This window comes from Sturnira hondurensis, unplaced genomic scaffold, assembly GCF_014824575.4.
Source record: "Sturnira hondurensis isolate 20B ecotype Veracruz unplaced genomic scaffold, ASM1482457v3 Scaffold0006505, whole genome shotgun sequence".
Classification (NCBI taxonomy): Eukaryota; Metazoa; Chordata; class Mammalia; order Chiroptera; family Phyllostomidae; genus Sturnira; species Sturnira hondurensis.
In genome coordinates, this window is record NW_028079136.1 from 5,715,154 (window position 1) to 5,734,679 (window position 19,526).

Below are 19,526 nucleotides of genomic sequence, written 5' to 3' on the forward strand. Positions count from 1 at the left end.
GGTGTTCATATCAGGGCAGCTTAAGGATGTACTTGTTTATTTCAAGAAAGTTCCTAAGTAGATGTGTTCAGAATATATCATGGGCATAAATGGATTATTAGATTTGATTTTCCCCGCTAACTCCATTGCCCCGCACTGCCTTCGTCCCAGCTGCTTTCTCTGAAATCTGTTTCTCGCTGCACATTAATCCTGCCAACACAGAGCTTTAGTGGAGGCCTTGAGGTTAGCACCGTGTTATACTGGACATATTAGCAGAGCTGGGCCCTCCAAATCAATCACCAAAACGGCTTTCTTCTTTTTTTCTTGCTCAGACATATACTATTAAATGCACAAACGCGCACGCATGTGTGTGTGTGTGTGTGTGTGTGTGTGTGGTGGGGGAGGTTGGCACAGGAGGAAGAACATGCTTTAAAAAGAAAATTGTATAGCATTTTTCTCTGCAGGAAGAAGGACTTGCTGGTCTTAATTCATGTAGAACTGGGCTGCAGAACACATTTACATCTCTGCAGTCTCTTTAGCTCCTTGGAGTATTCTGGGCCGTTCAGAAGTCACTCAATCATATTGGCCTGGGGTGTTACAGGTGCTCAGTAAGTGCATGCTGAATAAAGGAATGAGGAAACTCATGGAAAAATCGAAGCCTTTTAAGTGATGCTAACAAGATGGACCGAGCCAGTGTTCCCTCTCTCAGTCCCTCTGGGGACTTTTGGGTGGCAAGTTTCGCCCTGACACCTGATCCTGGAAATGAAGACAGGTGATGCCGCAGGAGCGTCTTGTCCCCCATGACACACGTGGTGGCTGTGGAATGTCCAGGAGGACGTGGTAGCAAGAGCGCCTTTGTCCAGGGAAGTGAGTGAGGAATCGGAGTCAGCGAGTGGACTCCTCCTCTCTGGAGGTCGCTACCAAGGGATAGAGAAGGGGGCCTGGCCACCAGAAAGGGTGTGGTGTTGAGAGAAAGTGTGTCCTGATTTGATTTTGAAGGAAAGCAATAAGGGAGCATGTTTTGAAGGTGAGAGAAAGAAGTTAGTAGAGAAGCAGACCGGATGCATGTGGAGAGAATGAAGCAACAATCTGGGAGTGGGGACAGGGCAAGGACAGGAGAGGATGGGGTCCAAAGCCAGTGGGTGTGGCCCTGGGCTGCAAGAGAGGACCTTCTGCCTCTGAGGCCTGAGGGCGGGATGGAGGGGGTTCAAGAGGAACCTCCAGGCTGTCTTGCAGGTAAAGCCAGAAGGATCTGGTTTCATTAAAGCGTGGAGAAGCTTTAGGAAGTCTGTTAAGGGGAACTGGCTCCGTGGCCGAGCAGGCTGAAAGCAGGTGGTGTGGGGGGACCCAGCTAAAGCTGAAGACCGGGAGACTGTGCTGGGTCTCATTTGCCCAGTTCCGTGATTTTCTTGGTTAGCACCCAGCATCCAGGGAACAGGTGTGGAGAAGCTGAACAAGGCTGCGGAGGTGAGATTTACCGGGTGTCGAAGGCAGAAAGAACCAGGAATTACAGACTTGAAGATGCTGGCAAGGGGGTAGTTGAAGGAATTTGGGAGCAGCCTTTCTAAGGACGTGGAGATTCCAGAAGGAGGCGAAAGAATGGGAGGAAAGGAATAAAGGTTATTATTCCAAAGGTCTCTGTTAGGTTGATGAGCAGGTGCTTTGGAAGTAAGGGAGTGAGCCTTACCTACCAGGTAGTTGGGTGAAAGCAGGGAATGGAGGGAAAGGTTTCACTGAGAGCCAGGGTCTGGGTGTGGGATGCAAGTGGCTCTCCCTGGAACCGGAGGCCACGGTGCAGGTTGCCTCATTCATTGTCTGAGACCCTGAAGTACTGCCCGGTGGAACGTAGAGGAAGCTGTGAGCCTGATGCCAATGACCTTGATGGGCGTGGCAGAGTGCCTGGGACACACTCGGCTGAGAAGAACAGGAGGGCAGAGCATGGTGGTGTGTGCCGTCAGAGGCTTCAGGAAGAGATTTTTGAAAATGTAATCTTTATTTTATTTTTTCCATTACCATTTAGTCTCCTTATACCTATGTCCCCTTATACCTATACCCCAGCAATCACAGCACTGTTGTTCATGTCCTTGAGTCCTTTTTCCTTTCTGCTGAATCAGAAGAAAATATTTTTATATGAGGATGGCATAGCTGAGACATATAGTAGGGGTGACACAGGGAGAGAAGAGTGTCAGCTCCAATCTGTGTCCCTGATGATAATAGCATACAAAAGTGGCACTGTCCCCTGGGAAGAGCCATTTTGGTAGGGACAGGAGGAGTCCCTTTTGGTTAGAAAGGGCTGTACTTGCCATGGCTGCTGTGGCTCAGTGGATTGAGTGCCAGCCTGAAAACCAAGGGGCTGCCAGTTTGATTCCCAGTCAGGGAGCATGCTTGGGTTGTGGGCCAGGAGGGGGCATGGAAGAGGCAACCACACACTGATGTTTCTCTTCCTCTCCCTCGCTCCCTCCCTCCCTCGCTCCCTCCCTTTCCCTCTATCTAAAAATAAATAAATAACATATTTTTTAAAAAGATGAAGAAAAGACTGTCCTTGAAAGGTACCGCCAGCTTGATGTGCAGTTTCAGAAGACACATGAGGGAGGGGAAAGAAGCCAGGGGAAGAACAGCGTATCAGGAGTTTAGAGAGGACTAGAAAGCCTCATAAAGACAACAAAAATTAAATTGTATGTACACACTTAGGCCCCATGGGAACTAGGAGGTTGGGGGAAAAGGGGTGGCAGGACCAGTTTGGGGGAACACATCTCTGTACTGTGGCCACTGCAGTCACCCTTGCTTCCCAGCTTGTGTGCGCCGCACAAAGCAACCACTTCGAAGCTCGTTTTGTCCTCACAACTGAACCGCTTCCCCATCACATCACGCTGCATTCAGTCCAGGATCAGCAGGGCTTTGCGGAGACTCCACTCTGCCAGAGGAAGGGGACGGAGTCCAGCCGCTGAGGAGTAAAGCACAGAGACTTTGAGAGGTCAGGGAAGCCTTCCTGGAGGAGGAGCAGCTGCACCTGGGCCATGAAGGAACTGCAGGGTGTGTGGAGAGAAAGCAGAGTGGGAAGAGCTCTTCAGCAGCAGGGGCACAGGTAGAAGGGGTGGAATCCCTCCTCTCCTTAAAAAGAAGTGGGATATCATAATGGTTGGGAGCTGGGTTTGGAGCCAGCTGACTTGAGTTCAGTTCCCAGCTCTGCTGTTTGCTATCCATTCCTTTCCCTCTGATTCTGTTTTCTCACCTAAAAATGCAGATCGCTTTATCCCACTTATTCAGAGTTATTTTGAGGATTAAATAAGTGTATTTGTAAGGCACTTAGCATCCCTGACATTTAGAAAGAGCTCATTAAATGGGAAATATTATTATGATAATTATTTATTTTATTTTTTCAATCGGGAGGGAAAAAAAGAACAGCAATTTGCTGAGCGCCTACACTCTGCGACATATGCTTTACAAACACACCTGTGGAATGGGCCACCTACAACAGACCATGTTTGCTACATAATGAACTACCCCAAAATTTAGTGACTTACTTATTTATCCATTTATTTAGCTCAAGACTGTGCAGGTCAGCCATTTGGGCAAGACCGGGCTGGCCCTTTCTTCTGCTAGTCCCAGCTGGGCTCACCCCGGCATCTGTAGTGAGGGAGCCTCTGGGCCACATCGTCCAACAGGCTCGGCCCGGCTCCTTCCCACGACAGTGGTGACCGGGGTGTCTAAGAGCAGCAAGTGCTACTGCGTGAGTGCTTCGCTCATGTCACATTTGCTATGGAAATTTTGCCATTGGCCAAAGTCACATGGTCAGATTCAAAGGACAGAAAATAGATTCCTTTGAAAAGAGGAGCTACAAAGTTAAATTGCAAAGTGGTTTGTATGCAAGGACAGGGAAAATCTGACCTATCATAATACCCTATTGTGTTCACTTTGTATTATTTAGTCACTCATTTGCTCATTCATTTATTCACCCCAAAGTATTCATTGAGCACCTGCCTTGTGGTATGGCAAGAAAAGAGCCCCTACAAAGAGTGGCGCTGGTTTTCTAACACTTTCTCTGTCGTGGTGCAGTGTATCCGCCATTGCTCTCTGAGGTCCGCAACATCCAGGGAAGACAGGGCTGGACCTTCTTTCCCCGTTGAAACAGTTATCCTCTTCCCAGGGAAGAGGGAGATGGAAATAGAGATGGTTTGGGAAGAGGCAAAATAAAGAGACTTATATGTACAAATTAAAATCAGGCACCACTGTTCCATCCACATGAAGTCTCTTTTTGTGGGCTAACTTCTTTCTCCCTGCTGGACCTTAGCCTGCAGGTTCTACTACCCTGCTCTCTCCTCCCATCTTTCTGATCACTGAGTCTGCTGGTGAGTCCAGACCCCCATTGTCCTTATGTTAAAATCTCTGTTACACATGCACATGTGTGCACAAATGCACACACATACTCTTTCTCCCTGGGGAGCTTTCTGAACTCCCGGCTCAGTGCAGAGAAACCGTTGTCACAAGCCCCCTCATTGCTCCCAGAGCCAGGTGGGCCTGGCACAGACTGTGTCTTTAGGGATAAATATTAAATATTAAGGGGTAAATAACACAGACTTTGTTATTAGGGGTAAATACTGAGGACCTTGTGCTGCAGAGAGGATCCTGTTCCATCCAAGCTATTAACCCTCAGGGCTCCATGGAGGGTGGTGTCCAAGATACTGGTCCAAACCTTGGGCAGAGAGAAACTCAGAGGAGTTTGAGAGTAAGAGTATGAAACAGGTACCAGGGAGGGAGCCTGGGTGGATTTCTGAGCTAAAGTTAAGAGCCCCTGGTACAGTTTGCTATTCATGTGATCAACCAGTATGTGATGAGTATATGTGTACATCAAGCAGTGGGTTAGATCAGGGTCCCCAACCCCTGGGCCACGGACAGGTACCAGCCGAGGCCTGTTAGGAGCTGGGCCACACCACAAGAGGTGAGCAGCAGACAAGCAAGCCAAGCTTCATCTGTATTTACCGCTCCCCATTGCTTGCATTACCACCTGAGCCCCACCTCCTGTCAGATCAGCAGAGGCATTAGACTCTCATAGGACCTCGAACACTGCTGTGAACCGCGCATTTGAAGGTCTAGGTCGCGTTCTCCTTATGAGAATCTACTGCCTGGTGGTCTGAGGTGGAGCTGAGGCGGTGAAGCTAGCACTGGGGGTGGCTGCAAATACAGATCGTCATTAGCAGAGAGGTTGGACTGCGCAGAGACCACAATAAATCAGTTGCTTGCAGACTCATATCAAAACCCTAGCAGAGAGCGGCAGGGGACAATTAGGCTGCATCTGGTGGCAGGCTTTGGAGTGGCAAGTGTACAACTTCAATTGTACAGCTGCATCTGGTGGCTGGCTTTAAGCCAGAATCCGACACTCATGTTAGTCCACACATGGCCCACCCATTATTTTATTCGCCACTTCTGTCCGTGCCTCTTTCCGGTGCTGCGCACTTGTCACGGGCACAGTTGTGATGAGCCCACCCGCTGACCCCAGCCAAAACGAGTAAGAAACGAGCGTCCAACCTGTTTGTGAACAAGCCAGGTGAACCAACTTTGTCCGTGATAGAAGAAGATCAACTGCCTGAGGTCGCAAATGACGGTGGCTTTGAAAGTATGTATGAGACAACTTCAAGTCTCCATACGTTCTAGATTAAAGTCGAGGTGGAATATCCTGAGGTTGCCACAAAAGCACTGAAAAGTCTGCATCCGTTTCCAACATCCTGTTTGTGAAGCAGGGTTTTCTGCAGTGACAGCAGCCAAGACAAGATTACGGAGTGGACTGGACGCACGTGATACACTCCCCGTATCACTGTCTCCCATCGCTCCCCCGTGGGACCCTCTAGTTGCAGGAAGACAAGCTCAGGGCTCCCACTTATTCAGCATTATGGTGAGTTGTGTAGTTATTTCATTATGTATCACAGTGTAATAACAATAGAAATAAACTGCACATTAAATGTAATGTACTTGAATCATCTTGAAACCATCCCCCCACCCTGGTCTGTGGAAAAACTGTCTTCCGTGAAACTCGTCCCTGGTGACAAAAAGGTCGGGAACCGCTGGGTTAGATAGTGGAGGTACAATAGTGAGCAAGGCAAGCACGGTCCCTGCCCTCAGGGGACTTGGAACCTGATAGGGAGTGGCCAGTGTTGGAAGAGAATTACTAACGCTAACACTAACCAGCACTGAGTCCGTAGAACTCCCTGACAGCCCTATTTGAGAGGTACCATATTGTCTCCTGCTTTTACAGAAGAAGAAATGGAGAGCACGAATGGCCAAGTAATTGTCTGTAGTCATGCAGCAAATGGACTGATGGTGGCAACTTGAACCAGGCAGTTTAGATCCAGAGTTAGTCTTTTTTGGATCAATGCCCTTCCTTCTACCCCCACTAGGTCAAGTCCCCTCAGTACGTACTTCTCAATCCCCTTGTACTTTTCCTTAAGAGCATGCATTGCATCTGTGGTTCTATTCTGTGGCATTATTTGGTGAAGGAGCAGAGCAAAACTGTCAGTTCAGGCCCCGTTGTGCTCCAGTAACAAATGACCTCAAAACCCACGTGGCTGTACAAAAATAAACATTTCTCGGTCATGCTACATGTCCAAGCGTTTTCCCACCTTCTCTTCCTTTTGCAGTGCCTTGTCAAAAGCAGCCGATAGTAACAAAGGGATGCTCGTCATCCACAGCTCAGCTCTTTGGCCATGCGATCCATCTACCAAGTTACTGCAGGCAGCAGTTTTGCCAAATGTTTTGCACTGCATAAAAGAGGCCACCACCTTTCCAGCATCCAGAGACAGCCCCTCACCACCCACCTCCTGGCCCCAAGGTCAATGTCCCACACTTTAAGGTTTGGCACCACTCCTCCTCTAGTATCGGTTTCTCTATCATTCAGCTTAGACTGATGATCCCCAAATTGCAGTGGCTTAAAACAGGAAATGATTGTTTCTTGCTGCTGCTTCATTGCCATTATGGCTCAGCTTCAGCATTGTACCCCTCACCTTCTTCCAGGACCAGAGGACCAGCCCCTCTGGGACAGTGCCAGACTGCTGGGTAGGCTCCATGACTGCTCTTAGGGCTTGTGACTGGAAAGGGCGTGTCTCTCCCACTGACAGTGCAGAGGTTAAGGACACGTGGCCAGGTCTGACCTAACGACGAGGTGGTGTGTAATGGCTCAGTGGGGAGGGGAACACAGAAGGGCCTGACAGGACGGAGCAATATGTCCATCTCTCAGAGGAGTTAAGGAGCCTGCGCTGACTGTCACGCATTGATGCGGGGCTGGCAGACTGTTATGCTTGGATACGAGGAAGTCAGGACACTTTTCTGCAGTGCACTTGACATGCTCCATCTTAACTGTTTGTCGGTGAGTGGACACAGCTCGCGGAAGACGAACAGACAGCTCTAAAGAGCTTTGAGCCGTACCTTCCAGAACAGGGGCCCAGATGGCACCCAGCAGCCAGCTAGCAGGTGTTGGAGATTTCCTGAAGACCACTTCATGATGAACCCGTGAACTGTGTTTGTTCATTTCAGGGAAGGGGGTTATGACCAACAATGAGAACTAAAACAAATCTGGGTAGCCGAAGCCAGAAACAAAGAGAAAACCTGGGGTGACTCATCTTGTAGACTCAAAGGGAGGATTGGCTGGTGGAGGCAGGAATGGGGGCTGCTCCAACTGCCTCAGCAGTAAAAGTTCACGGATCTTCTCCACCTAAACGTGCCTCAGCTGCAGAGCTGCCTCATCTCTCTCTCTCTTCATTTCATGTTTTAAATTCCCGGGAGGAGAGAGCCTTCTTGGCCTCTACACACTTCCCCTCTCGCCAATGGGCACATAGAGTCACAGAATACAGATCATTCGGGGTCTACCCTTGGTCAGAGCCATTCTCAGAGCCATTCTTCATTGTTAAACATGGAAGGCCAAGTGCAATGACATCTCCTTCTGCCCCTTCACAGTTGCCTGCCCGGATCCCTGGCTCTGCACCCTCTTGTCTTGTCTCACAGCAGCACCTGTCCAGTGCACACACACCGTTCTTCGTCACAACAAGGCCAGGTCTTCCGCTGCTGGGGCCTCACCTGCCGCCTTGGCACTGCTGGTGATTGGGCCTCCTCTGCAGTCTCTCCCTCAGCAGCATGTTTCTGTCGGAAGCAGCCTTTGCTTATAGCCCCTGTCTGTGTCAGAGGGCTCTGCTGGAGGGAGCTACGAAGACAAGCACCCATGTCAGGCAGCCAGGCTGATCCTCAGGAGTGCAGGCCAAGACCAGGAGGAACGGGGAGGGGCAGCCACAGCAGCAGACCCAGGTGAGGGCAAAGGCCCAGGCGAAGCAGCTGGAAGCATTGCTCCCTACAGACAGATGCAGGAGGCTACAGAAGAACAGGGCTCAGCCTGTGACCCCAGTCCAGGGCATTCGTTCTTATCCTGCCCCACGGTGACCTTATCTCCCCATAACTCAAGCTTTCTCTGCAGTTTTCATCTTCTCTACTTCTACCCAAATGCTGGGTGATAGTCACATACTCAGCCCACTCCCAGGGGCTACTAAGGCTGTGTGAACCTCCAGGCTCACTAGGTCTTCTCCCACTGAAGAAAGCACGCTGACGTGCAAGTGAGTGAGACATTTCCTTATCTCGTAAAAAAAAAAGGGGAGACATTTATAAATTCAGTACTTTATTATTAAAACAAGTGACTTGCTTCGTCATAATGAATGAATAAACCTTATACACACACACAACACCTACACTCACCCTGTGGATAAGGACCACTGGACTATGTGACTTAATGAACATTTTGCCTCACCCCCTCTGGCGTTCTGGAAATGTCTCCTGTATGTTTTGTATCAGTCAAGACTCTTGTTTGTACGTGACAGAATCCCAACTCAACCCAATTTAAACGCAAAAGAAATTTTATCATCTCATGTAACTGACCAGTCCGTATCTGGCTCTGGTTCAGGAGCTTCCCTGATTTACCTGAGGAAGAAGGCAGCAGGTAGCACTGGGCTCAGAGCCTTCCAACGTGATCCTACTAACAGAAAATCTCGGGAAAGACTTTTATTGACCCAGACTGGATCACATTCCCATTCTAGAAGCAACCCCTGGGTCAAGGCAAGGGGCTTCTCTGACTGGCCAGCCTGTGAAACATGCCTACCCTTATGGCAAGAGTGAGTCCAAAACGCTATTATAAGAAAGCAAATAAAACTCTCAGCATCAAGAATCCTGCAGCCCTCATATCTGGTTTGTTTCTGGTCTCTCAGTGGTAATTCACTACTCATCAAACCTCAGTTTCCATGCAGGAAGCCCAGGATGACTCCTGTCACCTGGCTCCCTCCTGGGACAGAGGGGCTTCCAGGGAAACATTGGATCAAGGGGACACCAGGAGCTCAGCATGACACAGGAAGAGGAAACACAGCAAGGTGGCAGATTAGGGTTGCTGATCAGACAGTTTGGGCTGCATACAACCCCCCCAGCCAGTGATAGGGAGATGGCTGACACCTGTGCTATGGGCACAAGGCCTAGAATGAAGCAAGGACACACAGAGACAAGCAGCTATGAATCTGGCTCCCCCCTGCCTGGCAAGAGTGCCGAGCAGCTGCCTCCCCAGCTGCCCAGCTCAGGTGCGCGGTGGGGGACCGAAATCAAGCCTAGCTTAGCCTTTTCTATTGTGTTCTGTTCAAAGAGAGTTCCTTGGTCCAAGCACTGCTGGTCTTCCTGCCTCCCTGCAGGCCCACAACTCAGCTCTTCCAGACTGGCCTGCAGAAGTGGCCCAAGTCACTTCTAGGCCAAGTTTGCTTTCCAAGACCCTTGAATGCTTTTGACTCAGAAGATTCTGAGCACCCCTCAGATGTGCTGATAAGCAGAGGGACAGTGGACATGAAGTCAGTCATGCCTCTGGCTTCCTGCTGTCCCGACTCTTCAGCCCCAGCCTCATCTTCCCCCTGCTTTCCCACCTGCACAGTCTGCTATCAGCCTGCCACGAGGCTGTTCCCTTCACCCTTCAGCATGACTGTCTCCCCACCACACTGAGAGCTTCTCCAAGGAGGGTATGTCTGCCTCCTCTCTGCTCCCCCATGCCCAGCTCAGGCCTATACCCTAGAGGGCACAGAGGAGCATTTGCTGGATTAAACCGGATCAACTGCTCACCATGGGCTGAGTGCCAGTTACGAATCTCTCTCCAGCCCCTGTGCTAAGCCTAGCCTGTTCCCCCCTCTCCAGGGAAATGGGCTTCCACTCTGTGCTAGGGACCTGGCTTCCACGTTCCTGCTCCTTCGGAGCTACAGCCAGCAGAACCCCTATCGATGTTTCCGGTCCCTATGTCTACCTGGTTCTGTGGTTAGTGAGCGTAAGATCATTTTGGAAAGGGCCACCCTTTATTCCTGATTTAGCATCAGTGCCCTGGGGCCCTGAGCAAGGGAACTAACCTCTGTGTCGAGGGGCTAATGACCGGTGCCCAAACCCTTAAATCAGCCCACCCCACTGCGGAGGGGCCCCGCGGTGCTCATTGTTGGTGACGAGCACAAAGAGCCCATTTCTAGCACATTCCGTGTTTTGCCCTGTAAACGCACACCCGTGTACAATGCACACCCGTGTACAATGCACACCCACGTTGTGGGCTCAAACATCCAGGGAAAAGTCTTTTGTTTTCATTTTTTAATGCAATTTTTTATTTACTTACATTTAGAGACTTGGTCTTTGTATTATAAAGGAGTTTTAGCATTTATTTTTGAATGTATTATGGTACAAGACACTTCATGTAACAAATAATTACAAAACACAAGAACAAATACAAGGTATTTCAGGCACTACCCATGTATAATGAGCATCCTTTTTTTTCCCCCTCAAAAATTTGGGCCAAAAAGGAAATTGCGCATTAGACATGGCAAAATGTAGTATGGATGTCACAGCCACCACTCTAACAAAATTTCACAAAGCAAGGCTCTCTGCTCTTTCTCCACCTACCCCCCACCATGCTCTTGCCCCCTCCCTCCCCCCCACCCCGCCCCAGCTGTTCCCACAGGCCTCCAGGCCAATCAAACTCAGGATGAGGTTTGAGGTCACAGAGATCAGGGCTGAGGAGGCAGGGCAGCTGGGCCCTCACCAGGGTTTCTGCTGCCCTCCAATGAATGCCTCTGTCCCTGCTGCCTTGTTCTTGCCCCGCAGTTCCTGTGGCCAGAGTAGGAGCTATCAATATTCAGTCCGCACAGCTGTGTTTTATGGATCAGGAAACCAAAACTCAGAGTGACTTCCCGGCCAGGAGGTAAGGGTGGAGACCTGCCCAACTTGGAAGCTCAAGTTCTCTCTATTCCCAGCGGCCACCCTTGTCCTAGACCAGTGGTTCTCAGATGTTCACCCCCATCAGACTCACCTGGAGGGCTTGTTAAAACACAGGTTCCTGGTCCCTGCTGTCAGAGTTTCTGATCCAGTTGGTCTGCAGAATTGGGTGCAAAAATGTACATGTCTAACAAGTTCCTAGGTGATGCTGAGACCACATTTTGAGGACCATTGCCCTAACCAGCAGTGCTCTTCAACCTCCTGGCCACCCTCATCAGAGTTATAAAAACAAAGCCCCTGCAAATAGGGGATCCAGCCATCTCCCGAAAATCAGAGGGAGGCTTGGAACCTGGGAGGTCTCGGTGCTGTCTCTGCATTCCTCCCTCAGCTGCTCTGTGTCTCCTTCATACAGCTGGTGTCTAACCTGGCTGCACAATGGAACCACCTGAAGCAGAAGCCCATGTCTAGGCCCCACCTGCCGAGACTGTGATTTGTGGGCATTGAGGCTCTCTGGATGATCCCAGTGTGCAGGCAAGGCGCAGAGCGTTGCATTGAGGACTGTCTTGTTGATTGCTCTGTCCTCCCCCACTTCATTTGTTCACTCATCTTTCTTCTCTTCCAAGGTCCAGCACACGTCCCCTCCTCCAGGAAGCCCACCCCATTGCAGTGGTCCAGCCCACAGGTTGGCCTTTCCCCTATTTTTTGCCATTGCCCCCTATTTTGACACTATAATCACCCCATTATGTGTGATTTTTGACCCCTAGACTGTGTCCCTTCCTCAGAGAGTTGGGCTTCTACAGCTCTGTGGACTGTAACAGTCCCCTAGGACACAGATGCCTTCTGAGTATGCAAAGAAGTCACCATGAGGATGCGGGGTCACCCTGGGTCACTTTGCTCATGAAAGCACCCTCCAAACAGAGTTGTTTCTCCCGTGTGCTAGGTTCTAGAACCTCTTACAAAGAGTGTCCCACGGTGACTCTCCCTTGCACCCTCCTCACCGCTCTCCAGGCTGAGGAAGGTTTTAGCTGAAGACCACCAGTGCCCCTCTGTGCTCTAGCAAGAGGACCCCTAACACCATCTCCAAGATGCCTCCCTCTTCAAGGGCCCCCACAGCAGAGGCTGGCAGTGTTGCCAAGGAAACGGCACTTAATGGGGAAAATAAAGCTCCTCAAAATCTACATGCCGGGTGTGTGGGAGAGAACTGGTACCTCAGTTGCATCTTGAAATGTTTCTATTATCAAGTTATTTAACCAGCCCCATTTTGCTCCACGTGCCTGGCTTGTCTGGGAGGCCCCCCTGCCCGCTCCCTCTGCCCATTCCACGATTCTTTCATCCAGGGCTGGCTCAGCCTGGGGACAGCTCTGGCTCCAGAGTTTCCAGAGGGGCAAAGGCATCCTGAAGGGGCTATGGAAGTCTGGATAGAAGAGGGATGGGATGATGGAAAAGTAGGTCAATTGGTCTGATTAAAGAATGCAAGAGAGCTGGTGGGAAGCAGGAAGTTAGAGCTATTCGTCTGAGCATTTACAAATTCCGTTGGTGGAGCAGAAGCTAAGAATGGAGGTTTACTCAGCCTTAAGGTTCCCCGCCCCGGAGGAACGCCTCTGTTTTAGCACAGTGCTTTCCACACTTTTTAAACCTTTCTCATTGCCTTCTCACTCTTTGTAACCATGTGTTTGACCGAAATGCTATGTGAAAACCAAACGTAAGAAAGACAGATCTTCCTAGATTGGGCTGGGAGAGGGCCCTAAACCCCATCCACCAGGCCGGGTCCTCCCAGACCTGACCCCCTCAGGGGCCCCTGAACCCAGTTCTTGGAGCTCCCAGGGCTCAGTGCGAACAACCTGATGGAAATGGCTGTGGTGGTTCTGTTGCTGGTTCTGAGGGACGAGTGAGTTCAGAATGGTTCTGAGGGAGCCATGCTCCTGGGCCTGAGCCGGTTTGGGACTTGGTTGGAGGTGGTGCCCCAGCTCCAGCCCAGGCTGAGGGAAGGACCTGCCGTGGACTGGGGACCCAGGGAGTGGGATGCATGCCCTGAATTGCCGGGGACTCAGCCTCCCCTGGAACCTCCCCCAGGGCAGTAGGGGAGAGGGCAGCCGTCTACATGTGCACCTGGTGAGGTTTTTAAACTCTCTTAGCCTCAGTTTTCTAGCCTCAAAACTGGAAGGTGACCACAGGCATGGGAGGTACCAAGCAGAGGGCCTGGTGTACAGGCATACGAAAATATGTGTGTTTTCCTCTCCCCCTCCCCCTCCTGAGGCAGTTTCATCCCATCAGGGAGGTGATGTTTGATACCTGTGAGGGCAAGTCCTGTCCTCGGTCTCTGAGAGAGGCAGACCCGTCTCCATGCCTGCCTGGAAGAGACGGGATGCTGAGGACACCTCACAGGTGGACCACCTTCATCCCGCAGCACAGGGACCATTGCTCGTCCTGGAGATAAAGTGACAGAGCAAGGGGAACCTCCAGCCCGGGGGGGGGGGGGGGGGGGGNAGGGGGGGGGGGGGGCGGTCTTTGCCTGGCCCAGGCTCTGTGGCCCTGAGGGCAGAAGTGTGCTTGAGTTGGCGCTGTGGGCTGGCTCTCTCGCAGGCTGTGCAGCTTAGCTATTACCCCTTACTTCTGTCCCCAGTCTGGGGGAGAGGAAAATGCCACCAGTGAGACCTGAGATCAGATGCGTTTGTTCTTTCACCTCACCTGTGATTTTTGTCTTTCTCCTGTAAGCATAGGAATGAAACACGAAGCTGGGGTCTATAACCCTACCTAGCTTTCTGGGCCATGTGGAGAATGAGTGGAATCCATCATTTGCAGCTGAGGAGGAGCTTTGTGGTCGGGATGTCGTTGCTGTGCCTGGCGGGGGGCGGGGGGAGGTTGTAAAATACCTACAGACAGACTAACATTTCGTCCTCCGCCTCCGATGCGAGTTACAGGAGGGATGTCACCCTCAGCACTCTGTACCATCTTGTGTTATGGGCCGTTCAGTAATGTCCCCTCCAGTCCTTTGCTACTGCCTTAGTCCAGGCTGCCCTCGTGGCTCGAAGGGATCTCGGGGAAGCTTCCAAGCCAGCCTCCAGCCTCTTTCTCTCCGGCCTGGCCGCTGGACCTGGAGTGACCCAAGGGAGGGAGGCGAGTGAGGTGAGAGGTCATGCGTGGCTCTAGAGTCGAACTGCCTCTGCCTGTCAGCTGTTCTCCACCTGTGTGACATTGGACAAGTTACCTCTGCACCTCAGTTTCCTCATCTGCAAGATGGGGGTAAGAATAATAGCCCCTGTCTCATAGTTATTCTTAGGATTCACTGGCATAAAGCATATACATTATTTTAAATCTGACAGAGAGTAAGACCTAAAAGTATTTCAGCTTTCATTGCTAGCAGTCTAAGTCAGCATTCGCAGCCTCAGCTGTGCCGACACTTTAGACTGGGTAATTCTTTGTTGTGGGGGCCAACCTGTGCTCTGCAGGATGTGGGCAGCGTCCCTGACCTCTACCCCATAGATGCCAGTAGCAGCCCGTTCCCTGCTCCCATCACGACAACCAAACTTGTTTCCAGACAGGGTCAGATAGCCCCTGGGTGGCAAAGCTGCCCCCTGTTGATGACCACAGTCTGAGTCATTTCTTCCTCGAATCTTCCAGGCTCCCATCGCTCAGAAAGCACAGCTGTGCTTGCTGGGCCCACAGGCACTCCAGTGGGGCATGTGGTACTTACCCGTTCTCTCTCTCTTGTGTTTGGACCATTAATTGATTCAGTCCACTACTGGCTGGGCTTCTGAGGTGTCCAGGTGACACCCGGAGAAGCTCTGTTGAACCTCCCTGTGATTGGCTGGTTTTGCAGTTGCACCACTCAAAATGCACTTCGTTGTTGGCTCTGTAAATAACAAACAACTGTCTGTCCTATTATGATTTTCCCAGACACCAGAACAGTAAACAGCTCGGATGACAGCTGTACCAGATAGTAAGTGCACTCATCTCTCAAGTGTCTCCCCCTGGCGCTTCAGAGCCACTAAACGGGGACAACTGATTTCAGCTATTACCTGGGTGGCCCCTTGTGTCTGTGGATCCTGCACTGGAAACCACAGGACAGGGATGAAGGAAAGGGCAGCCGTGACGGGCTCCCTGACTGTCCTTGCCTTGCCCCTGAGCCTCAGGAAATCTGGGTCCTGGCATGCAAGGTGATTAAGAGCTACACTCTGTCCCCAGGGGGGAGTGTGGTGCATTTAACCCAAGGGCAGAAATAGCTGTACATCTCTGGGAGGGAGCCCAGGTGGCAGGCGGAGGCTTGCACATTGAGGAAGGCTTTCTGGAGGTGCTGAGTTTTCATTTCTGTCCTCCAAGTAACAAGAGCCGGGGGAGGCAAGTGGAAGAAGCAGAGACGGTTCTTATGCTAGTGTGATTCGGGCCATCGTTTCCTGAAATGTTAGTTTTCCCAACTTGGCTGTTGGATCCTCCAGACAGGATCATAGCTTTCTCATCTCTAAGAACCAAGTTAGAGATTATTTGTTGTTGAATGGGTGGGTGAGTGGATGGAGGAGATGCTTAACTGCATCTGTTGAATTTCCTAAACCTTATCAGTTATCAAACTCCCCCTCAGCTCCAGTGAACTGGAAGCCACAGCAGGTCATTGGCTTTCCTTGGTGGTCAACTAGAAATCCAGGCCACACGACAATGGTCTCAGGAGGCTGAGGCAAAGCCCACTTCTCACCCAGTTTAGGTGTCGAATCATCTCCCCTGGCCCCTGTGTTCTGGTCACATTTCCACACTGAAGCCAGGTGTTCTGCATGTGGCCGCTGCTCAGAACCTTTGTCACTGTGATCTATGGGAAGGACCAGTCAACTTGAGCAGTTCCATCGTCTATTTCTGTGGACTCACCAAACCTGATCATTTGTAAGGTTACCTTATAGAGCAGACCCTCACTGTAATGAGGGTCTCCGTCTGTCCCGCTAGACCCGCTCTCCACCCTTCTCCTTCCACCCTGTGAGGCTGACTCTGTGGACGTTTCAGTGGGCTCCTGTGTTCTCTGGCTTCCAGATGGGTTCTGCCAGTGGGCTGGTCCAGCGGAAGGATGGAGCGGGGATGGGAGGTTGCATCGGGGTATTTATTTACCACCACTCACCATTACTCCCAAAGCTCCCTCCCTGAATCTTCTCACTGATAGTCAACCTTCTCTATCAATATGTAACTTTTCCTTTACAGGTTCCAGCAGCTGCTCTCTCCTCTCATACCTTTGGGCCTCGGAGTGGTAATGGCTCCATGGCACCATCCTCAGGGAACTCTATTATCCCTGTGGGACCTTACCCCTACCTGCAGCATTGACAATTGTGTCTTTAGTACGTCCTTGGTGGTTCCCCTATGTTGAGTGTACCATCTGTTTCCTGTTAGTACCTTGACTTACACCCTGGCTTATGTTCTAAGGTCTGAAGTGACGCTGCCTGTCTCTCCACCTCTTCCCTGGCCTTCTAAGCATCAGGAAGACCTTGGCCCTGCAGAACCGCCCCCTACTCACCCTCCTCAAGTACGCTGCCCTCTCACCCCACGACCCCTCTTATGCCCATGTTTGAGGGTCAGTGTCAGCCGCCTTCTTTTACTAAAGCAAGAAATACTTAGTTTTGCCGTTTGGAATGAATCCCAAATGTTTACCAGTGAGAATTTTTCAGTAGATCAAGATAATAGGAGGGCCTATCCTGAATTCTATCCTAAAGCAAAAGAATGTGGGATCTTGATTTGCCCAGAGGTCTGATCACGGGTGGGGCGCTACTTCCTTTAGGAGTGCCGAGAAAGGGCTCACAGAGCCGTGTGACTGCACACGTAGAGCCCTGTCGGGAACCAGCACTCAGGGAAGTGACTGGAGACTTTGGAGGCCAAGAGTCACGTGGCTTTCCTCTACACCGGGGCCAGCAAACTACAGCCATGAGACAGCCCCCATTTTTGCAAATAAAACATTCCTGGAATGCAGTCATTCCTCAATGTGTTACCTGTGGCTTTGTTCATGCTACATGGGCAGAGTGGGGTTGGTAGAGACTATCTGGTCCTTCGTGCAGAAAACAGTCAACACAGCAGGGACTGGCCTCCTTGGAAGGGCCTGCTTACAAGGTCAGCCCTTGACTGACATCTGGGAACTCAGATTTTAGGAGAGTTCCCACCATCCCCACGCTGATAAGAGTGGCTCACTGGACCTAAACTGACTGTACAAACAATACCTGCTTTCCTTCTGGAAGTCTGGAATTTTTGTAACGTACCAGGCAGAGGCTGCCTACGTGACGAACCCCCAATAGAAACTATGGGTGCTGAGTCTGTAACAGCACTTCCCACAGGCTGACTCGGCTCCTTGCCGGGGGAGTTCTGTGCATCCTGTGCAGCCCCTGGGAGAGGACCCTTGCAGGAGCTTACACCTGGTTTCCCCAGACTTTGCCCCACGTGCCTTTTCCCGTCACTGATCTGGTTTGTACCCTTTCACTGTAACGAATCACAGCCATGAGTACAACCATATGCTGAGGCCTGTGAGTCTTAGCAAATCATTGAAACCGGGGCTCTTAGGGACCTCTCAAAGCCAGAAAGTATCTGCTATCTGGCCCTTCAAGGAGAAGTTTTCCAACCCCTACTCTATAGTCTTAGAACGGATGGAAGTGTCCTGTTATATATCTCCCATCCCACAAGACTCTGAACTTCCTAGAATTGTGGCCCAGGTCTTTTGCTCTATAGCTCCTGGCCATTCACAGTATCTTACAGAAACAATTTATGGAGGGAGGAAGTCAGCAAGCCTGTAGAGAATGGATTCAAGAAGTAATTTTTAAAGAATGGGTGGTAAAATCAATTTAAAAGGTTTTAACCAATGCCTTTCAATGGAAGAATAGAATAGGAAGTAGAGTGCGTTGCATATAGGGAGTCTAAATTTCATTTCTTGAAAAATTTGTTTTAGTAACACATGTGGACCCGATGCTATACCGGATCGTAATGTACACGGGTTTCCTCTTGTCCATTGCAATAGAAAATATCTGAAGACCTCTGGATTCTGATCTCTTCAGCAGCCGCTTGGGGAGAAGCCCAGCTTACCCTCCCCGCCTCTCTGGTCATTTGCAATTAATCCCATTCTCCCGCCCCCCAGAACGTGTACTACACGAGCGGCCAGCAGATCCACGTGGGCATCCTCAGCCCCACGGTCGACGACGATGACAACCGGTGCCTGGTGGACGTCAACAGCCGGCCGCGGCTCATCGAGTGCAGCTATGCCAAAGCCAAGAGAATGAAGCTGCACTGGCAGTTCTCTCAGGTAACAGCCCAGAGCCCCCGGGAAGAACAAGAGGGAAGATGGTGGGGAGAGGGGCTGCCCGGGCCAGGAAGGGTGTGGGAGGAGAGGGGTACCGTGGCTACAGGAAGGCTGTGACTCCAGCCAGTTCTCGGGGTTTACGGAGCACTTACTACACGCCAGGGGTTTCACATACATTAGCTCATGGACTCCTAATATGGGCTCTGAGGGAGGTTATTATATTGTTGTTACTGGTTTATTATCACTTTTATTTAATTTCTAGATAGAAGGAAACAGGCTCAGAGTGGGGAGTCGCCTGTACAAAGTCACACAGCAAGGGTCGGGGCTGGGATTTAAACTTGGGTTTCTCTGGCTTTAAAACCTCAAATTTCTTCTCCACAAGCCCCTTCTCAGGAGCTGAAGCCCCAGTGTCCCAGGTGTAGACAGTGCTGGGTCACGTCTGATCCATGACCTCCCTTCCTTCCTCCCAGTAGGGGTCGCTCTAGGGGCAGGTTTCCACCCAGGGCAGTGTTTCTAGGTCATTTTGTGGAGGGTAGTCTGCTTCAATACAGTGGGAGAGGAGGCGGGGAGAGGACCAGGGATTTCCTAGAATAGCTCTTGGAGGTCAAGGCCCAGCCAGGCACCTGCTGCTGTGGGGACTTTGTGTCCCCTGGATACACATGTTCTTGAACTAAAGCAAGATCCCTGGCCCCTTCAGAGGCCTGGCTCCTCCCAGGGGCTGTGGCATCACCAGGGAAATAAAGCTCCATGTGTGAGGCCTTGGCCCCCCTGTGTCCAGCCTCGTGCAGTCTGATGTTGACAAGCATGGCAACTCCATCTCAAAGATGACACAGTGAGAGTAAATGACCTGGGCACCATCACACAGCCTGAGAGCGGTGGGGCTGGAGTTCCAGCAGGCTGGCTGCATCTGAACCCAGGCTGCTTCAGTACCCCAGCCACCCAGGCAGGCCTATCTGTCTCCTCTCCAGCCCTCACAGACAGACAGACAGACGGCCTCCCCACACATGCCCCAGGGCCATGGGCTGTGGTGATTCCGCTCACCTGGGCA

The 19,526-nt window shown here is 51.1% G+C and overlaps 1 protein-coding gene across 1 annotated transcript in view; it reads left to right on the plus strand.

Moving 5' to 3' along the window:
* Nucleotides 1-19,526, plus strand: part of GALNT18 (polypeptide N-acetylgalactosaminyltransferase 18) — a 316,738-nt gene that overhangs the window by 284,391 nt on the left and 12,821 nt on the right. Inside the window, exon 10 of the mRNA XM_037050063.1 lies at nt 18,317-18,481. Coding sequence (XP_036905958.1) covers nt 18,317-18,481 — 165 coding nt within the window. The remainder of the gene's footprint in view (nt 1-18,316; nt 18,482-19,526) is intronic.